General features: G+C 61.0%; 1 protein-coding gene across 1 annotated transcript in view; it reads right to left on the reverse strand.

The window, feature by feature from the left end:
* SCUBE1 (signal peptide, CUB domain, EGF-like 1) overlaps positions 1–16,656 on the reverse strand; it is a 116,786-nt gene that overhangs the window by 35,937 nt on the left and 64,193 nt on the right. Inside the window, exons 4-6 of the mRNA XM_005860671.2 lie at positions 16,081–16,215; positions 4,816–4,941; positions 925–1,041 (exon numbers count right to left, since the gene is read on the reverse strand). Coding sequence (XP_005860733.1) covers positions 925–1,041; positions 4,816–4,941; positions 16,081–16,215 — 378 coding nt within the window. The remainder of the gene's footprint in view (positions 1–924; positions 1,042–4,815; positions 4,942–16,080; positions 16,216–16,656) is intronic.

Below are 16,656 nucleotides of genomic sequence, written 5' to 3' on the forward strand. Positions count from 1 at the left end.
CCTCTCAGATACCAGGGATCAGAGTCACAGGGGACAGCAACCTCTGGGCGCATGGCTTTGCCTGCTTGCCACCCCCTATTTTTGTTACTTGAAAGTCCCTTAAGAAATATCTTCCCGGTCAGATCATACGAAATGGGGCGTTTTTAAAAAACAAAAATATAACCACGGTAACTGACTTGTGGGCTTCTAAAGGTCACCAACACTGAAGAGAAAGAAAGAGAACAAAGGCGGATGGACATTCCGTTTTCTCAGTTAAAAGAGTTCCTCTCATTTTTGAGCGGGGCAGGAACTCCTAGAGATTAGGGCACCAGTGCTCCCAATACTCCAGCTCCCTGGGAGCTCAGGGCCAGGAGGGGGGTGACCCAGCCTCCCATGGAGACTCCCTGCAGCCGGGAGGTGACGGGAGGGGCATCACGGAGAAGGGCCTCGACAGGTGGGCGAGGGAGTTGGGCCAGAGCTCCCATGAGCTGGGGACGGGGCAGCAGTAGAAACACCAGCGGTGCCCTGGCCAAGGGGAGCTCTGAGTGAAGACGCAGCTGAGACGGGGCTGTGAGGAGGCTGCTGAGCCTGCGTGTCTCCACAGGAGGGAGGGAGGGAAGCCTGTGCTCAGACCGGAGCTGCCACCCTGGGCACACGCCTTCCTCCCCGCAGACCACCTCCTAGGGCCGCTCCCCGAGGAGGAGGACCTGCAGAGCGCCCAGCGTGACCCCCAGCAGAGGCGCCCGGTCCTGGGGCTGAGCGCCCTGGGCGCCTCCGCAGGCGGCTTCCCCTCAGCTCCGTGGGGCACACTTTTCCTGGCTTCCCTTAAGCTTCCTTTCTTGGAAATGGGGACAAGGGGGTGCTGGCTGACGTCAGGGCCGCACGGCGCCTTCCGTGGGGGGCAGGGGGTGCAGGGGTGCCAGCGCGGCAAAGGCGCCTACTTACCGATGCATGTCCGACCGTCCGAGTGGAGGGCATACTTCTGGTGGCAGCCACACATGGGGCCTGTGTCTGTGTCCTCACAGCTGTGCTGGCAGCCTCCGTTTCCATAGTTACAGGTCACTAGTTAGGCCCAGAGTGTAGAGACGTATGTATAAACAGAACGACAAGAACGGTTAGTTTCTCAGTGTTGGTGGTTCCTTTTAAGGGGTGGGAGGGGGAGGGGGAGAGGACATGAGACCGCTCCTGACCTCAGCCCTCGAGGTCGTGGGTGGAACTGCTCATTCCCCAGAGGTCACTGGGTGGGTCGTGGGTGACCTGGGCTTTGGGCAGAGGGGCACACAGCCGATGCACTCAGACAGTGTGAGGTAAAGAAGGGAGAAGCCAGACAACTTGATCCTGGGCCACCAGACACTTGAGCCCGACTCGATGGGGCACATGTCTGTAACCCAGGCACAGTCTGAAGTGGGGGGGGGGGTTCACACGGGGTGAGGGGACACTCATCCCTTGGTTCCTGAGAGCTTTCTTTCCTCGGCTTATGCTCTGGGCGTGTGGAGGGTGTCCCCTGGGTGCCTATTCTCTCCAAGTCCCAGCAGCATCTCAAATCCCACCCCCTCACAGCCCCGGTGCCCCCAGGCCATGTCCAAATGGACAGAATGTATGCCAGTTAGTGTCCCTTGGTGCATTTTGAAATGACCTTGACTTGAACATGTTACACAGTCTGCAATGCCCAGGGCCTGGAGGGGCTGGTATTTTCCAGCCAGAATCTTAGAATGTTCCAGCGACCTGGGGCGGCTGAAAAGGGGCCGAACAGAAAGGAGCCAGTCTGTGTAGGGAAGATGACAAACAGGTTTATTTACAGGGAACACGCTGCTGTCCCTTTCCGGGCCGGAAGGGCTGCCACCCCTGCTCTACTCTGCAGCCAGACCGCAGGTGCCTGTCGCCGCCACGCCAGGCCCCGAGGACAGCGCCTCTTCTTGGATCCTTAGCCACTCGTCCAGAATTTTATCTACACTTTTAATTCCCTTGGCAAAACCCTAATGAAGACCAAATATGCCAAAGTTAATCTCAGACCAACCACGGTCAGAGGGGCTAAACATTCCGAATTGGCAGTCTGAATAAATGACCTCCGTCGGGTGACCCGTGAGCAGCGCAGGTTTAGGGGGGTCGTGGGGTGGCGAGGCCCCGGTGGAGGAGCCCCGTTCCAGGCCGGCCCTTTCCCCACGAGTGCACGGAGCCTCCGCAGGCACCCGTCCCGAGTGATGGCACCTGTCAGCGTCCCAGAGGCTGTTGTAGAGACCAGAGGTCCCAGCAGGCCAGGCCGCCTCTTCTGCAGGGAGCTGAGGTCCACCTGAAGGAGGCACCCACTTCCAGGGTGACCCTTCAGACCCGCAGAGCTGCTTCAGCTCAGCTGGGGCTTCGAGCACAGTCCGCAGGCCCCTTCTCCACAGGAGCCTGGCGGCGCGGAGTCGGCCTCTCCCATCCCTGAAACAGCTCATCTCCGGCCCAGGGTTCCAGCGGTGGTGGCTTAGCGTGGATCCCAGGGGAGGGAGATCCCGTGGAGCCTGGCCTTGGGTGAGAACCTAATGCCTTTTCAGACCGAAAAAGGCCCGTTGCAGAGTGGGCGGTGGAGCCGGGAGCGGGCACTCAGCCACTGCGGTTCCTTCTTCCCCAGCTCTGGGTGCCAGGCCGTGAGCTACGCCCTGGAAGTGAGGACACGGCCTGAGGCCACTCAAGGGAGGGCCACACTCAGGGCCCCTCGCTCCTTCCACACAGGACCTCAGGCCGAGCTTGTGAGCACCTGGAGAGCCTACAGCTTACACGGAAGTCAGCACCCGAGCCTGGAGTCTGGGAAGACCGAGAAGAACGGGGAATCCTCCCTTAGCCCCGGAGTGGGTCCTGGGCTCTGGAGGGGTGCAGGGCCCCTGTGGTCCTGCTGGTCCGTGGAGGCTGGGCCGGGCCTCACCTCCCAACCCGATTCCAGAGCTAGAATTTCCTGGACCTTGAGTGACCTCAAGGTCATCGCTAACTTGACTCTAACCTGCCATCGTAGCCACACAGAGGAGTCCAGAGCTGCCTGGGTGGACAGCCGTCTGAGCAGGGAGCGGGGACTGATGTTTCTTCCACCTGCAAATGCTCTGGGCAAGGGCTGGGCTCTTCTCTGCTGGGCGAGGCCGAGAGTCCTAGCCACACCCAGGGCCCTGCTTTCCCTGACACTGACCAGGCGGCCACCAGGAGCTGCTCTCTGCGTAAGGTGTCCCCTTGCAGCACTTGTCCATCTCCGCGGCTGGCAGCTCTCCCTCTGGCAGCTGGCTCAGGGTTTGGCCAGAGCGGGCGTCTCTCACGCAGGAAGGTGCTTTCCTCCGGCCCAGCCTGCCAGCAGCTGCCGGCTCCACGTGTGCCGCCCGGGCCTTGGTCCTGCGGAAGCCGGGTCACCGGCGGGAGGACCAAACGGCTGGAGTTACTCAGCTTTGGGTCTGAGGTTGCCAGGCGGCAGCAGGTTGCTCTGCAGCTAAAGGAATGTCTCTGGTGTAGGGACAGGAGGCCTGGCCAGAGGCCTGGGCTGGAGCGGGCACAGGGCCAGTGCCTGCCCTTGGCGACCACAGTGTTTATCTCGGACCCCACAGGAGAGACCGGGGAAGAGGAGGCTCGTCCACTCCTCGGACCACACCGTGGCAGAAGGAAGTGTCTTCACCTTGAGCAATGGCTGAACCACGAGTGGGGCTGGAGGGCGAGCCCTTGGAGACAGGGACTGTGCCTAATGCACGCCGGTCCCCAGACCTTGGGCACTGCTGCAGGAGAGCATGAGCTGGGAGAGGCGTGGCTGGCACCCGAGGGAGAGTGGATGACCCTGCGAGAATCACAGTGACGGAGGATGGTGACCACAAGGGCCGCTGTCCTCTCCGCAGATGAAGGTGGAAATCGAGGCCATTTCCTTAGGAGCTGGTTGGCCTCAGGCCCCCACTGCCATGGCCAAGATGGGCCACTTCCCTATGGGGAGCTGGATTTGGGCTCCTCCATACCACGTCCTGCATCAGGAAGGGGCCTGGTGTGGAGCACCGGCCTGCGCCAGAACTGGGCATGCTCCACCAGTGCCCCCCACTCTCTGCACACCCAGGCAAACATTACAGAGTCTGGGGGTCAGCTGCCCAGTGAGCAGAGGCCTCCTCCCACCGCCCCACGCAGCTGATGGGGCTGCACTGGGACAGGCTTTGAGGACTAGCTGAGTGTGTTGGGCACTGTCCTACTTCGGTGCTGGCTCCCACTCCTCCTGGGGAGCTGGGGGACCCCATTAAAGGCTGCATTTCACTCGAGCCCCGCAGGCTGACCTCCGAGCTGTACTGAAACGGCCCCTTTGCCAGAGGCCTCACTCACCCAGGTCTCCTAGTGTGGCACCGTTTACATGGGCCTTGCAGGGGGACTGTGAGTTCTGATCTTAGATCCTGGAATAAGGTCGCAGCCTGGGCTGGGACCCTCCAGAACCAAGCTCCTCTCCTGCTCTCTATCATCCCGCCACTGAGGGCTGCCCGCTAGAACCCAGGCTTGTAGACCCCTGTGCCTTGCCTTCCATTCCCGCCGAAGAGTGAGAGCTCAGGGTGGTGGGTCTCTGGGGCCAAGGGGAGAGGAGGGGGGTATAGGAGACACTGACAGGGCCACCGTGCAGGGCCCTATGGAAGACCCGGCCCAGCTCGGGCTGTGTGGGTGGTGTTATGCCAGGTGGGAAAACATGGCCCCGTCCCTCATGCCCCCCAGACCACTTCAGGGGCCCTGCCTTCTCCTCCCCCAGGGGCTGAGAGCCCTCCCTGGGCCACGTCCAGTGGACTGGACAGACCCCCCCACAAAGCAACGACAGGAGACGAGTGGGGATGTCAGACCCAATTGCCTCCATCTACCTACGTGTGCAGTCCTTCTGGTTTTGGGCAAGGTCAAAGCCGGGCCTGCAGTCGCAGGCCACCCCACCTTTGGGTGTCTCCCGGCAGATGTGGGCACAGCCATGGTCTTTGTTCATGCAGTTCATACCCTCTGGGAAGAGACAGACAAGAGAGGGGTTGGGGATCAGGGGAGAGAGAGAGAGAAAATTTCAGGCTGAAAAGAGACAGCCCATGAAACATCATGATCACATGGAGTGTACGGAGCCATCCAGAGAGAGGGCCTCTGGGGACAAACCAAGGACACGGTGCCCAGGTCTGGAGCCAGGCCTCGCTCCGAGAGCCGCACCGTAACTGGCAGTGAGGGACCCACAGGGAGCCGCTTGTGGTCTCTGAAGCGGCTTTCAGGTCAGGGCTTTAGACATGTCCCCACTAAAGCGGGCGTAGGTGGCATTAAACCAGTGTGTGCGGCACTTTGCAGTTGCACAGAAATGCCATCTGCTCCTATGAGGCAGGCAGAGCCCAGCTCACCTGGCCTGACCAGCCTCAGGTGTCCCCCTGGGCACCGTCAGTCCCGCTCACCCACCTCTCACACTGAATCTTTGCACAAGGCCACCCACGGGACCGCCCAGCCTCGTCCTCGCCAGCCTCACGGCCATGCCCTGAACCACACCAGCCCCATCAGTTGCCAGAGGGGCCTCCACATGTACCTGGGACAGGACCCCCAGAACCCTCAACCCCAAGTGCAAAGCCCTGCTCAACCAGGCGCTGGCCTCCAGCTCCATGTGCACCCCTATAAAGACAAGCACCCCCTTGAGAGACAGGGAACTGTGATAAGCTGCCCGTCCCAAAGGCTCACGGTGTGCTAAAGGCACCACGAGGCCCTGAACCCGGGCCTCGGACTCTGAAGCCCCCTTCCCCTCACCCTCCTGCCCAAGTGTCTCGTTGAGTATGCAGCTGGGCTGCCCACAGGTTTCGGGGGCAGGGACCACCCGTTTCATGTCCCCGGAGGCCCGGCCTCTGCAACCTGCCCAGTCAGCGCTGAGGGCACTGGTATGATGGCGAGAACACGGTCTGCCCTCCTCAGTCACCCCAGTTCCTGCCCCCTTCCCCTCCAGACAACTTGATCTCCCTTCCTGACTGCCTGGAGTGGCTCGGACCCACTTCCGTTGACCCCAGGTGATGTTTATCTTCCTAGTGATTTGTGAGGAGTTCCCAGAATTTATTAGGGGACTTGCCATGGGCCTGAGCGCTTCCACAGGCACCTGCTTCCCGAGGAGATGGTCATGTGAGCCGCCCTGGCCAGATACAATTTCAGAGTCCTTCCCAGAAATCCGGTCTTCCGGGCCCAGTGCCAGCCTGGCGGGCTGCCTGCCAGGTCAAATCTAATTTGATCCAACCCATCCAAATCCAATTATGTCCTGCAAACTTGGACCGAGTGTCTCGCTGGTGCCCGGGATGGGGCGGGGAGCCAGGAGACAGATGCTCTGTCCCAGTTCAGACTCTGCCAGCTGCTGCAGCCCCAGGCAATCACGCCACCTGAGCTTTAATTTCCACCTGTGAACGTGGAGTCACAGGACCTGCCTCCGGGCGCTCACACATGTGCACTCCTCTCTCTGGCCAGGGAGGCTGCTCAGGGTGCAGGTAAGGACTGGAGGGACTCCTCCTGGGCAGGGGGAGCGGGAAGAATTGTAAATCGGGCCAGATCTCTGGACGCCGTGGGGAAGCAGGGCACGACTGCAGGCCAGCAGCAGGTGGAGGCTCTGGGTATCACCTTGAAGAGGTGAAGGAGCCTGGAGGGGTGGGGACCAGAGGAGGCTGGATTTAGGACACATTTCAGAGCCCCTTTCTGTGAGGTTTCCAGATGTGATACGGGGACTTGGGCTCTGACTATACTCAGGTTAACCTAACCCTCACCATAAGCTGTGGAGTGGCTACTGCCATGGCCCTTTCACAAACAAGCACATGGAGGTTGGATGAGGGTGGGAGAGAGATGTGCCAGGGCCACATGTGTGAGAGGCAGAGCCATGGCCCGGGCAGCGCCGTCCTCTCCTGAGTGCCCAGTGCTTCCTCCTGTGGCTGTGACAGGCCTCGGCTGCCTTCCCCATCGGGGCCGATTTGTCCCCGAGCCTTCCATCATTTCGGATACTCCACCAGAGTGTGCACAGAGTTCAATGGCGGCAGGATCTGCCTGCCCCTAACCAGTGTGTACGTGGCGTTCTGCAAAGCCAAGTTCACAGATGCGTCTAAGCAGGGCGGCGGGGGCGCGCCCAGTCTGCATGAGGAGCAGTCTCTCTCACTGCCCCCAGCATAACAAAGCTGGAATGTGTGCCTCCCAAGGGTCGTTGCTATGGCGACTTCATCAATAACATCACTTTCTGTATCCATGTCCTTTACACATCCGGGAAGGGAAGGCAAGTGGGAACAGCAGAGCAGGGAGGAAAGAACAATCACCTTGCTCTGCCCCCGCCTCCCCAACTCCCACCTCATCGATAGAAAACTAGGCAGCCCAGAAAGAGGCTGCGGCCGTGGGGGTGGCAGGAATGGCCCGTCAGCAAGCTGCCTAGGCTACGCAGGAAAACAAACACCCCCGCATGCTGTGGGGGGAGTGGAGAGCGCCGGAAAGGTCCCGCCTCGGTAAAGGTGCAGGAACAGCACGGGGACGGGCCTGGTGGGAGATGACGATGACATCACCTTCTCCCAGAGCCGCCAGAGAGAGGTCAAAACTGAGGTGAGGTGCGGTGAGGGGCGGATCTGGGGGGACCTGAAGGAAGGCAGATGGGGCGGCTCTGGGCTGCAGGCTGAGCACAGTGATCTCCTTTAAGCCCCAGGAGCACTCTGCACAGGAGGTGCCGATACCCCCACTCTGCAGGTGAGGAGAGAGGAGAGTAGGTGAGGAAAGGCTTGGCAACTTCCCCAGGGACGCTGAGTAGGACAGTGGGTGGGGCCTGTGCTCCCAAGGAGGTGATGGACCATTCGTGCGGGGGAGGGGCAGGGAAGCCCCGCTGCCCCATCTCTGCGTGGACTTTCCGCGGTGATGGGAGCCCTGGGATGACCCAGCCCCTGGCCTGCCTGGCTCCGTCCACATGTCCACATTCAGTCTCCCCAAGCCCATCTCCAACGCCTGCTTCTCTGAAGTACCTAGTTCCTCGCCCGGCCCTCCCTGAGTTAGAGGGTGACCTGTCGGTGCCCCCGGAACCCCCCCACAAGCTTGCTGAGGGCTGGGGCATGCCTGTTCATTCTCGAGCACCCAGCCCAGCCCAGGCCTGGCACAGAGAACACCGACCTCGCAGACCACCCTGCAAGCGAGGCAGCTTCATCCTCGCTGTACAGAGCAGTGCAGAGCACCTTAGCGATGTGCCCCTGGTCCCCTGAGCAGGACGGGGTAGAACCAAACCAGACCCCTGCTCCTCTGACTTGAAGGCCTGCCCTTCTCCAGCTGCAGAGGGAACTTTCTAGAATATAAACAGACTGTCTTTCCACTGCTAAGAAGCTTTCTGTGTGCCCTGCCCCACCCAGGGCGCACCGCGTTGGGTGAAGTTCTCAGTGTGGCACTCGAGGTCCTCCTGTCCCCACGCCTGCTGTGGCCCTGACAACAGGGACGCGCTCCTGTGGCCTGCTCAGCCTGCCCTCCTCCTCACCTGGTGCCTTTGGAAATCTATTTCCTCTTGCCTGGGCAGCCCCCCTCCTTCGAATGGCAGCTTCCTACTGGTTATTTGATATTCTGCTTGGGTGTCACCTCTTCTAGGAGGCCCTCCTTGTTTCCACCCTTCCTGCAAGTCCCTAGGTCGGACTAGGAGCCCAGCCCGGGCTTCCAGGCAATCAGGCTGCAGGGAGCGTCTATCTAGGCCCAGGCCCAGGCCCTGGCTGCCCGCCGGCGCGGATCTGCCTCCGTCCCCTCCTGCACTCTGGCAGCATCTGCACCTGGACGGTGCTCCGACGGCCTCACATTAGGATGCCTGGGCTTTCGCAGAAACAGGTCTCTGTTCCCACCCTGCGCCCCAAATTACATCCTCCGGGAAATTCCAGGCCTGGCTGGGGTGCCAGCAGCTGACTGCCCCAGATGACACCCCCAGCCGACCATGAGCCCCGCCCACCCCAGTTGCATCCCTAGGGGCAGCCCCGCCTGGGAAAAGGGAGCGACTGGGACAGTGGGCTTCCTCTCACCCAGAGCTCTTCCGCGCCAGGACCTGGGCCAGGCTCTGCAAACATCCCGAACTGACCATCCTCATGACTGAGTGCCAGGTGGCATCAGCAGGTCCCTGACAGGTGCTGATGCTGAGGCTCAGAGAGGTCTCCCCCCAACCCCCAGCCACTCCAACAGCAGGCCCAAAGGGGTCCCAGCCCCCTGGCCAAATGCTCACTCGGCTGCCTCAGTGGCCCTCAAGGGGCCTCTGCTCTGCTCCTCCTCCTCGCCAGGGGTGCATTTCAGATGCGACCAAGTCCACCGCCACGGCCGCTCACTGGTGGACAGGCACGGTGTACATGACAGACGGAGGTGGGGAGAGCTGAGACGTGGCTGGCTCCTGACGTCCCAGATGACAGCAGGGGGCGTGGACTGGCCTGCCTTCTCCGAAAACAGGGATGGACACATGGCTCCTACCCTGGTGCCTTGCCTAGTCCTGGGCCCGGGAGCCCTGGAAAGCGGCCTCCATGAGGAGGGAGGGAGCCTGTCCGACAGCCGAGGACCACACGCAGTCTGGGCAGGCGAGCGTGGAGATGCCATGGAAGGTGCCACCAGCGCTGCCTCACATCCCCATCCGGCCGTGTAACATGTGTGGCCTTGGAACCTGCTCAGTTTCCTCCCCGGAAGAGGAGAAAGAGCATTAAAGGGTGTAAAGAGGCGATGGCTCCAGCTCAGGGCCCTCCGACAGCCACCTCGTGACACAGCGGGTGCCCAGTCCCCTCGCTCTGCACTGGCCTACTCTGTGCTGGTCCCCACAGAGCCTCACCTCGCCCTGGACCCACGCCCCTCCGACTCCTCCATCCCCTCCCAGGGCTAACCTCCCCTCCCTTCCACCCTGAACTTCCCTGGCTGGTCACTAGGCGGCACCAGGAGCACGTCCACACCTCGAGGCCCAGGTGGCTGGGACACAGAGGCCGGCCAGACGTGCTGGCCTCTGAGTTTTCACTCCTTCCCTCTACAAGGGCTGTCAGATCCAGCAATAAAACATAGGAAGCCTGGGTAAAGCTGGGTTTCAGGTCAACAGCAGGTACTTCCTGAATATAAACATGTCCGGAATGCTGCCTTGGTCATACTTATACTGAAAGAGGATTTATTATCTGAAACCCAAGTTTAAATGGGTGTCCTGTATTTGTCTGGCAACCCTATCTGCCCCTTCACAGGGACCCTGAATGAAGCCGTGGGGGAAGTCGGCCTGCCCGTGACCAGGGACAAGTCTGTTTCTCCCTCCCACAGGTGACTAGAGGAGGGCCCAACGTGGGGGCCTCGAGAGCATTCCCACAGACACCCCTGGGACCAGGAGGAGGCGGCAATGAGAACCCGGGCCGCAAGCGGGACAGTCTCGAAGGACACGAGCAGTTCCCCCGGCCCAGGCTGGTGCCTCTGCTCCGACGCCCATCCCGTGCTGTGGACAGGAGCACGGTGGCTCCTGGCTCCATCCCAAACTAGCTGTTCCTGGTGCCCGCCCTACACCGCGCTCCCTCGTACACACAAAGGGGTGGCCACTGTGACTTCCCAGGGGCCTTGGGGGATGAAAGGGTGCCAAGGGCCTGGACACGCAGGCATCAATAAACGTTGAGAACCTTTCCCTTCCCCAAAGCGCGTATCGAGGGCAGGCACAGCCCTGCCTGGGAACGTATAGGACTCCGGCCACATCTTCCCACTGGGCAGACTGCCAGCTGTCCCCTCACTAGGTAAACACACGGGTGGTATAATGGGTCAGCACTGGGGTGGGCCTGGGAACAGGAGTCCGCAGGGAGGGAGGTGCTCCGGAAGAGGGAGCAGCACACGCAGAGGCAGGGAGCGTGAGCCGGGCAGTCTCTGAACTTGGGACACATGTGGGTGCCACTGCGGGCGAGGTCTCAGCTGACCTCAGGCTGCACGCAGCAGCGGAGCGAGCCCAGGCCGGGCGCCCAGCCAGACCTCGGCCCCCCTGCAGCCTGGGATCGTCTTCCGGGCGCTTCGAGGAGCCCATGCCCTTCTTGCTTCCATTTGGCAGCCTCCTCTGCTCCGCCCTGTGCTGGCCGTGAGACATACGTGCGCCCATCTCAGGAGCTGGCACACCAGTCCCCACAAGAGGGCGAGTCCCTCCGAGCCACGCGGTGCCTGCCCGAGGCAGAGAGGGCTTCACAGAGGAGGGGCAGGCGCGCTGGGCTTGAAGGGTGAGGAGCTGTCGGGAAGTGGGAGAACAGAGGCAGTGGGGGCTGGGGAAGGCGGGGAAGGCAGTGCTCCAGGCAGGAGAGACGGTGTGTTGTGATGTGCCCATGTGCACAGCGTGGGGAGGAGCCGTGGAAGGTCCTGAGTGGGGTGTCAGGGCCAGCATGTCCACAACAGTGGCTCTGGCTGTCATCTGGAGATGGGATGCGACAGGGGCTCCCGGCTGCTCGGCAACCCCTGCTCCTGCCCTTCCATCCCTTTGCTTGTTCAGTGGCTTTGGTTTCAGGAGCCGGTCAGACAGAGTTCAAGTCTTGACTGTGCTCTTTACTCACCATGGACAAATCTCTGACTCTTAGCTCCTGCGAAGTAGGGGTAACAGCTGTGGCACAAGGTTGTCTCAGGATGTGGTGACTTGTGTCAAAGTCTGGGCACAGGGGGTGGCACATGGTGCTGCCCAGCGACAGCTAACAGTCACCAGGGGACACCTTGTGTATGTATCATCTCCTTTCAATCCTCATGAACAGTTTTATATTGAATACTGTTTGTCCCATTATACAGGTAAGCAACTGAGACCCTAGGACTTGTGGCCGAGAAGAGAGCCGGGGCCAGGGTCAACTACCTCTTGGCCTGGGGCTCGCCCTCTGCCCTGTACTCCACACGCTGGGGGGCCGAGGGTCTGCAGAGTGCGGGAAGCCCCATGACTAACTTGTGAAGTAAGGCCTGGGGTCCCCGCGGGGCGGCCTGGCCTGGCTGGCTGGAGGCCAGGCCAGGAGAAGGGCATGGAGCTGGCTCACCAACAGCCAGAGGAGTTGTTTATGGGGTGGGAGGCTCGTAAAAAATAATGGGCTGGATTTATTGTCCCCGCCTCGAGGGCCGTTCCGGCTGTAGGTCCAGGACAGGCCCTCTCCCGCAGCACATGAATCTTCCCGCTCGGTGGGTGAGCTGTTTATTCTCCCGCCCACCTGGTCTGCAGCAGGCAGGGGCGAGGGGAACCTGCACACCCCGAGACCCTCACCTCCAGCCTGGCCCGCCCACCCTGAGGAGCAGCTGGAGGGCAGCCCTGAGGTTGGGGCGTGGCCACACCGGTTCACCCCATTGAAAACAGAGTTTCCAGCCACATACACCCACAAGGGCCCCAGGCCATGCTCAGCTGGCCACCTAAGAGGCCTCCTGCTCTCAGGGCTGCTTGGCCCCCTCTTCACAGCCCCCAGGCAGAACCGGTTCCCTCTGACCTGAATAGGCTGCTGCTCAGCCCCCATGCTGACCACCCAGCACCACGCCACGCCACACGGAGTGCATGGACATGACAGGAGTTTCAGAGAAAAGAGCAGCATGTGAGAGGGAGGCAGCTTGAAGGTGCTGCCTCCTTGGTGGCCTGTCCACTGTGGGACCGGAGAGGCCCCCAGCATATGACCACAATGAGGGGCAGTGGAGCCTGGGACTGGCCTGGCCTGGCCGCCCGGCTGTGGACCGGAGAGGGACTGCATTGTTTGCTGTGTCAGGGGCTGAGCAGGAGGCAAGTGTGGGCTGTGATGGGCCAGAACCGGTGCCTGGAAGCCCTGAGCAGAGGGAGACGAGCCACAGATGCCAAGAGGTCTGGGTCCCCTCCCACCCAGCGCCGGGACAGGAGAACGGCCTGAGTTCTGGAGAAGCTGCTTACGTGAGTCACTACCCTCAGGCAGCCACTCGCCTGACCGCTCAAGCATTTCCCCGAAAGGATCTCTCACCCCCTGGGAGGGCTTACTGGTCCCAGTTTACACACCAGGAGCCCCGAAGAGGCAGGAGTGACGCAGAGGCCGCGTGGCCAGTGGAGAGGGAGGACGGCCGAGACCCTAAAGCTCCCAACCCCAGCCTGGCCAGAGCCACATGCTTTGGGCCAGGGTTTGTGCTGGCGCCTGGGAAGTAGGACCACTCTGAAGGGCCGAGCCCTGTGGCCTGACTGCTCAGCCAGGGGCCTTGGCTGACCCTGCCTGACCTCTCCCATGCATCCAGCCACCTCTAATCAAAACCAGCCTGTGTGCTCCTCCTGCTCAGGGGAGGCTCTGAAGAGCTGACGGGCTTAGGAAGAGTCAGATGACGAGGAATCTGAATTGCCAAACAGCTCTGGACCCATCAGCCCTCTCAGGAGCCATGGGGATCAGAAGCCACTAGGTGCAAAGCAAGCTGGGGCTTAGCGCCCGGGCCCGCCCTGATTCTGCACGCTAACCATCATTACTGTGGCTGAGACACAACCACAGCAGTTGCAGGAATGGTCACGACAGACGGAGGCTCAGGAGAGAGGCAATGAGTCCAGTCACCCAGGCCCATCTCCACCCCCGGGATTAATGAGCAGTCAGCCCACATCCCGTGCACTTGACCTGTCTCTTCGGACCTTCCATGCGGCCTGTGGGAATCCCAGAAATGCTACCACTAGTCCTTCCTGAGGTATCCAGGAAGTCTGCTGTTTTGCAGATGGATTCATTGCTCAGATTTAAAAATTAGGAGATTCACACAAAGATCCTAACGAGGGAAGAGGTTTCTTTAATCCCCATGCTGCTTAATGTATATTGGGGCTGAGCCCCCACATCTGGATTCCGGTTAAATCTCCATCCCTGGCTTCTGTGAAAATCTGGACCTGGCCACCCAGGCCTTAGGGTGGGCGAGGCAGGGGCTTGAGGCTCCACTGCACAGTCAGCGGCCCAGTCCCTGAAGCGTCCCAGTTCCCGTAGGAGCCCCCCACTCTCCCCTCCAGCATCGTTCCCCACCTCTGCTCACCCAGCTTCCCAGGGCTGCCCTCTGCACGAAATGCAAACTCCAGCCTCAGTACAGCAGCCTCGCAGGGCCTGGCCCCGCCCCGTGGCTCTCTGTGCTCCACCATCCCACCCTCCGTCTGCTAGTCACACCCGCCTGGGCCATGCCCGTCTCAGGGCCTTTGCACACTCCCTGCCTGGCACGCTCCCCAGCCCTTCCTGTGGCCACTGGTGCCAGCCATTTGCTTCCAGCTCACGTGTGGCTTCCTCAGAGGCCTTTACCGCCTGCCTGTTTCTGTCTATTTCTCCACCCTGTTTCTTTCCTTACATCCTTGTCGCATCACAGCCAGTGACCTGGCTGGAACCCTGACTACCAGCTTCCTACCGTGTAACCTGGGGCAGTTCCCTAACGTGATAGTCTCTGGCCTCCTCACCCGTCACCAAGTCATACTGTCTCCACCTTGCCACGCTGCTGTGCGCGCTCGGCTCAGAGTCCTCGCAGGACCCCGCAACAGCCACCTCATCATGCGTCCTCCCCACCTCTCTGGCTGAGGCTGAGGTCTGCTTTGTGACAGCCCTCGCACAACGGTGCTTGGTGCTTACACTTCACCCGGGGTCTTGCCCGTGGGAAAGCCATTCTTCAAAGGACCAGCCCACACAACCTCGCGGAGGAAGGGGCTCAGGCCGCCCGACCTCGGGAACTTCACAGCCTGCTCAGAGCGATCGCCCCATAAACCCCTCCTTGATGGAAGCAGGACTCCCCTCCCACCACCCTCACTCTCTCCTCCATAAATCTGTTTCTTATAAAACTTGATTTGGGCCCAGGGTCCTCATCTGGGGCAGCCTGACCTCAGAGCCCCACAGCTGGGAGGTCTTATGAGGGGCAAGCTGAGCCGCCCGCGTGGGCTGCCGGGGAAATCTGGACAAGGCGGTGGGAGCAGCGGCCAAGAAACGGCGAGGCCGACCTCTGTCCTGCTGGGGACATGGCCTTGCTAGGGATTATCGGTCCGTGCTGTCCTTGAGGAAACTGCCTAAACAAACACTAAGGATTCTAAGGAGCCGGCAAAGTAGCTCTGATTAATGACTCTGGGCTGTGTACTTTTTAACTGTTTTTGTTTTTTTTTCTTTCTGAAGAACCGCTTTCAAATAAAAATCCTGCCCAGGGCCCCTGCGTGTCACGTGGAGCCTCTGTCAGCTTCAGCTTTAGCGTCGCTGGGACTCTACACCAGGGATCTCAGTCGATCCCCCAAAGACCCTGTAGGATCAGCACACATCGCCGTTTTGTGGGTGAGGAAGCTGAGGCTTTGAGCTTCATGGGGGGCCCGCCAGGCTCCTCCAGGCCCATCGTGGAGCTGGCCTGTCCTCCTTGCACATCTACTCCCTTGGCCACTGAGAACGGCCAGGCCCAGGAGGGCCAGCTCCTGCCCCTGCCCCTCCCGCAGCCCGTTCGCTGCAGCCCAGCCTGCAGAGGCCCGGACCTTGCCTTCATCCTCAGCACACAGGTCTCTGCCTTTGCAAGTGCTGCTCCCTCGGTCTGGAAGCCCCTCTGCGCCGAGCACACAGGTTCTGGCTTCTCGCCAGCCTGTCCCGCCTCACAGCCCTGCTGCTTTGGGCCCAAACTCTGGCCCCCACCAAGGACCTTCGCCTGCTGGGATCAGCAGGGGCCAGACTCTGTCCCAGCCCGGGCTGTCCCCAGGCTACCTCTGCAGTCAGGCTGGCCAGGAGTCTTCCGGGTCCCTTTGTCTGGCCCCAGCCAGCTGCCATCCACCTGGCCTCCAGGGGACAGCAGGCTCCTGACCAGGAAGACTGCCCCCGGGCTGGTGACCCGGTGAAACACAGCCCATAGTCCTGGATGTTGCCCGACTCACAGAGACTGAGAGAAGGTCCCTCAGCCAGTTCGGGCCTCAAGCCCCCCTTGGGGAAGGGGACCAGGAGGATGGGGCCCTCCACAGCCAGCCCCCAACCCAGAAAGGAAGACAGTTTATCTGGTCACATGTACCATGTGTGGCCCCGCTTTGTCTCCAAATAAAAACACCAGAAATTCCAACAGGCCTGGTGAGCGGGCAGAGGGAAGGCACTGGGAGGAGCCCATGCAGAACCAGCACCAGAGCACAAAACAGCCACTCAGGTCACCACCAAACTCCCGGCCTGACTCCGAGCCGAGGCCCATTCCCTGGCTGCCTGCTGCTGTGGGTGGGGCGTGTGGGCAGCGTGGCGGACTCACCGTTGGAGCGGTGGATGCAGGTGTGCTGGTTGTCACTGAGGAAGAAGCCACTGTGGCACTGACACTCGTAGCTGCCCAGGGCATTGACACAGATCTGCTGGCAGCCACCATTGTTGTCCTGACACTCGTCCACATCTGCAGGAGAGGAAGAGAGGAGAGGAGCTGGAAGTGAGGGTGCAACAGCTCCCCCAGATTGCACGGGGAGGGCTCCCCGAGCTACACACGGCAGGACTCTACCCCATGGCGGTATCCACCCCACTGCGGTACTCCACAGACACACTACACAATATCCCACGGAGTCACTGCAGAGGGATTCAGTTACCATGGCTGTCGTTCAGCTGATCCTGACTCTCCTGTGTGCCGGCATCTTACCTATATTAGCGCCTCTAATCCTCACAGCAACCCTGTCACTCAGATCCAGGTGTGACCCCATTTAATAGGTAAGGAAACTGAGGTACAGAGAGGCAAAGCCACCTGTCTAAGGTTCCACAGAGGCAGGAGTCAAACCTGGTGGTCTGACTCCCAAATCTGGGCTCTCGCCGATACTACTGCTGCCCCTCCCCCCGCCAGACAGTG

Source organism: Myotis brandtii, unplaced genomic scaffold, assembly GCF_000412655.1.
Source record: "Myotis brandtii unplaced genomic scaffold, ASM41265v1 scaffold138, whole genome shotgun sequence".
Classification (NCBI taxonomy): Eukaryota; Metazoa; Chordata; class Mammalia; order Chiroptera; family Vespertilionidae; genus Myotis; species Myotis brandtii.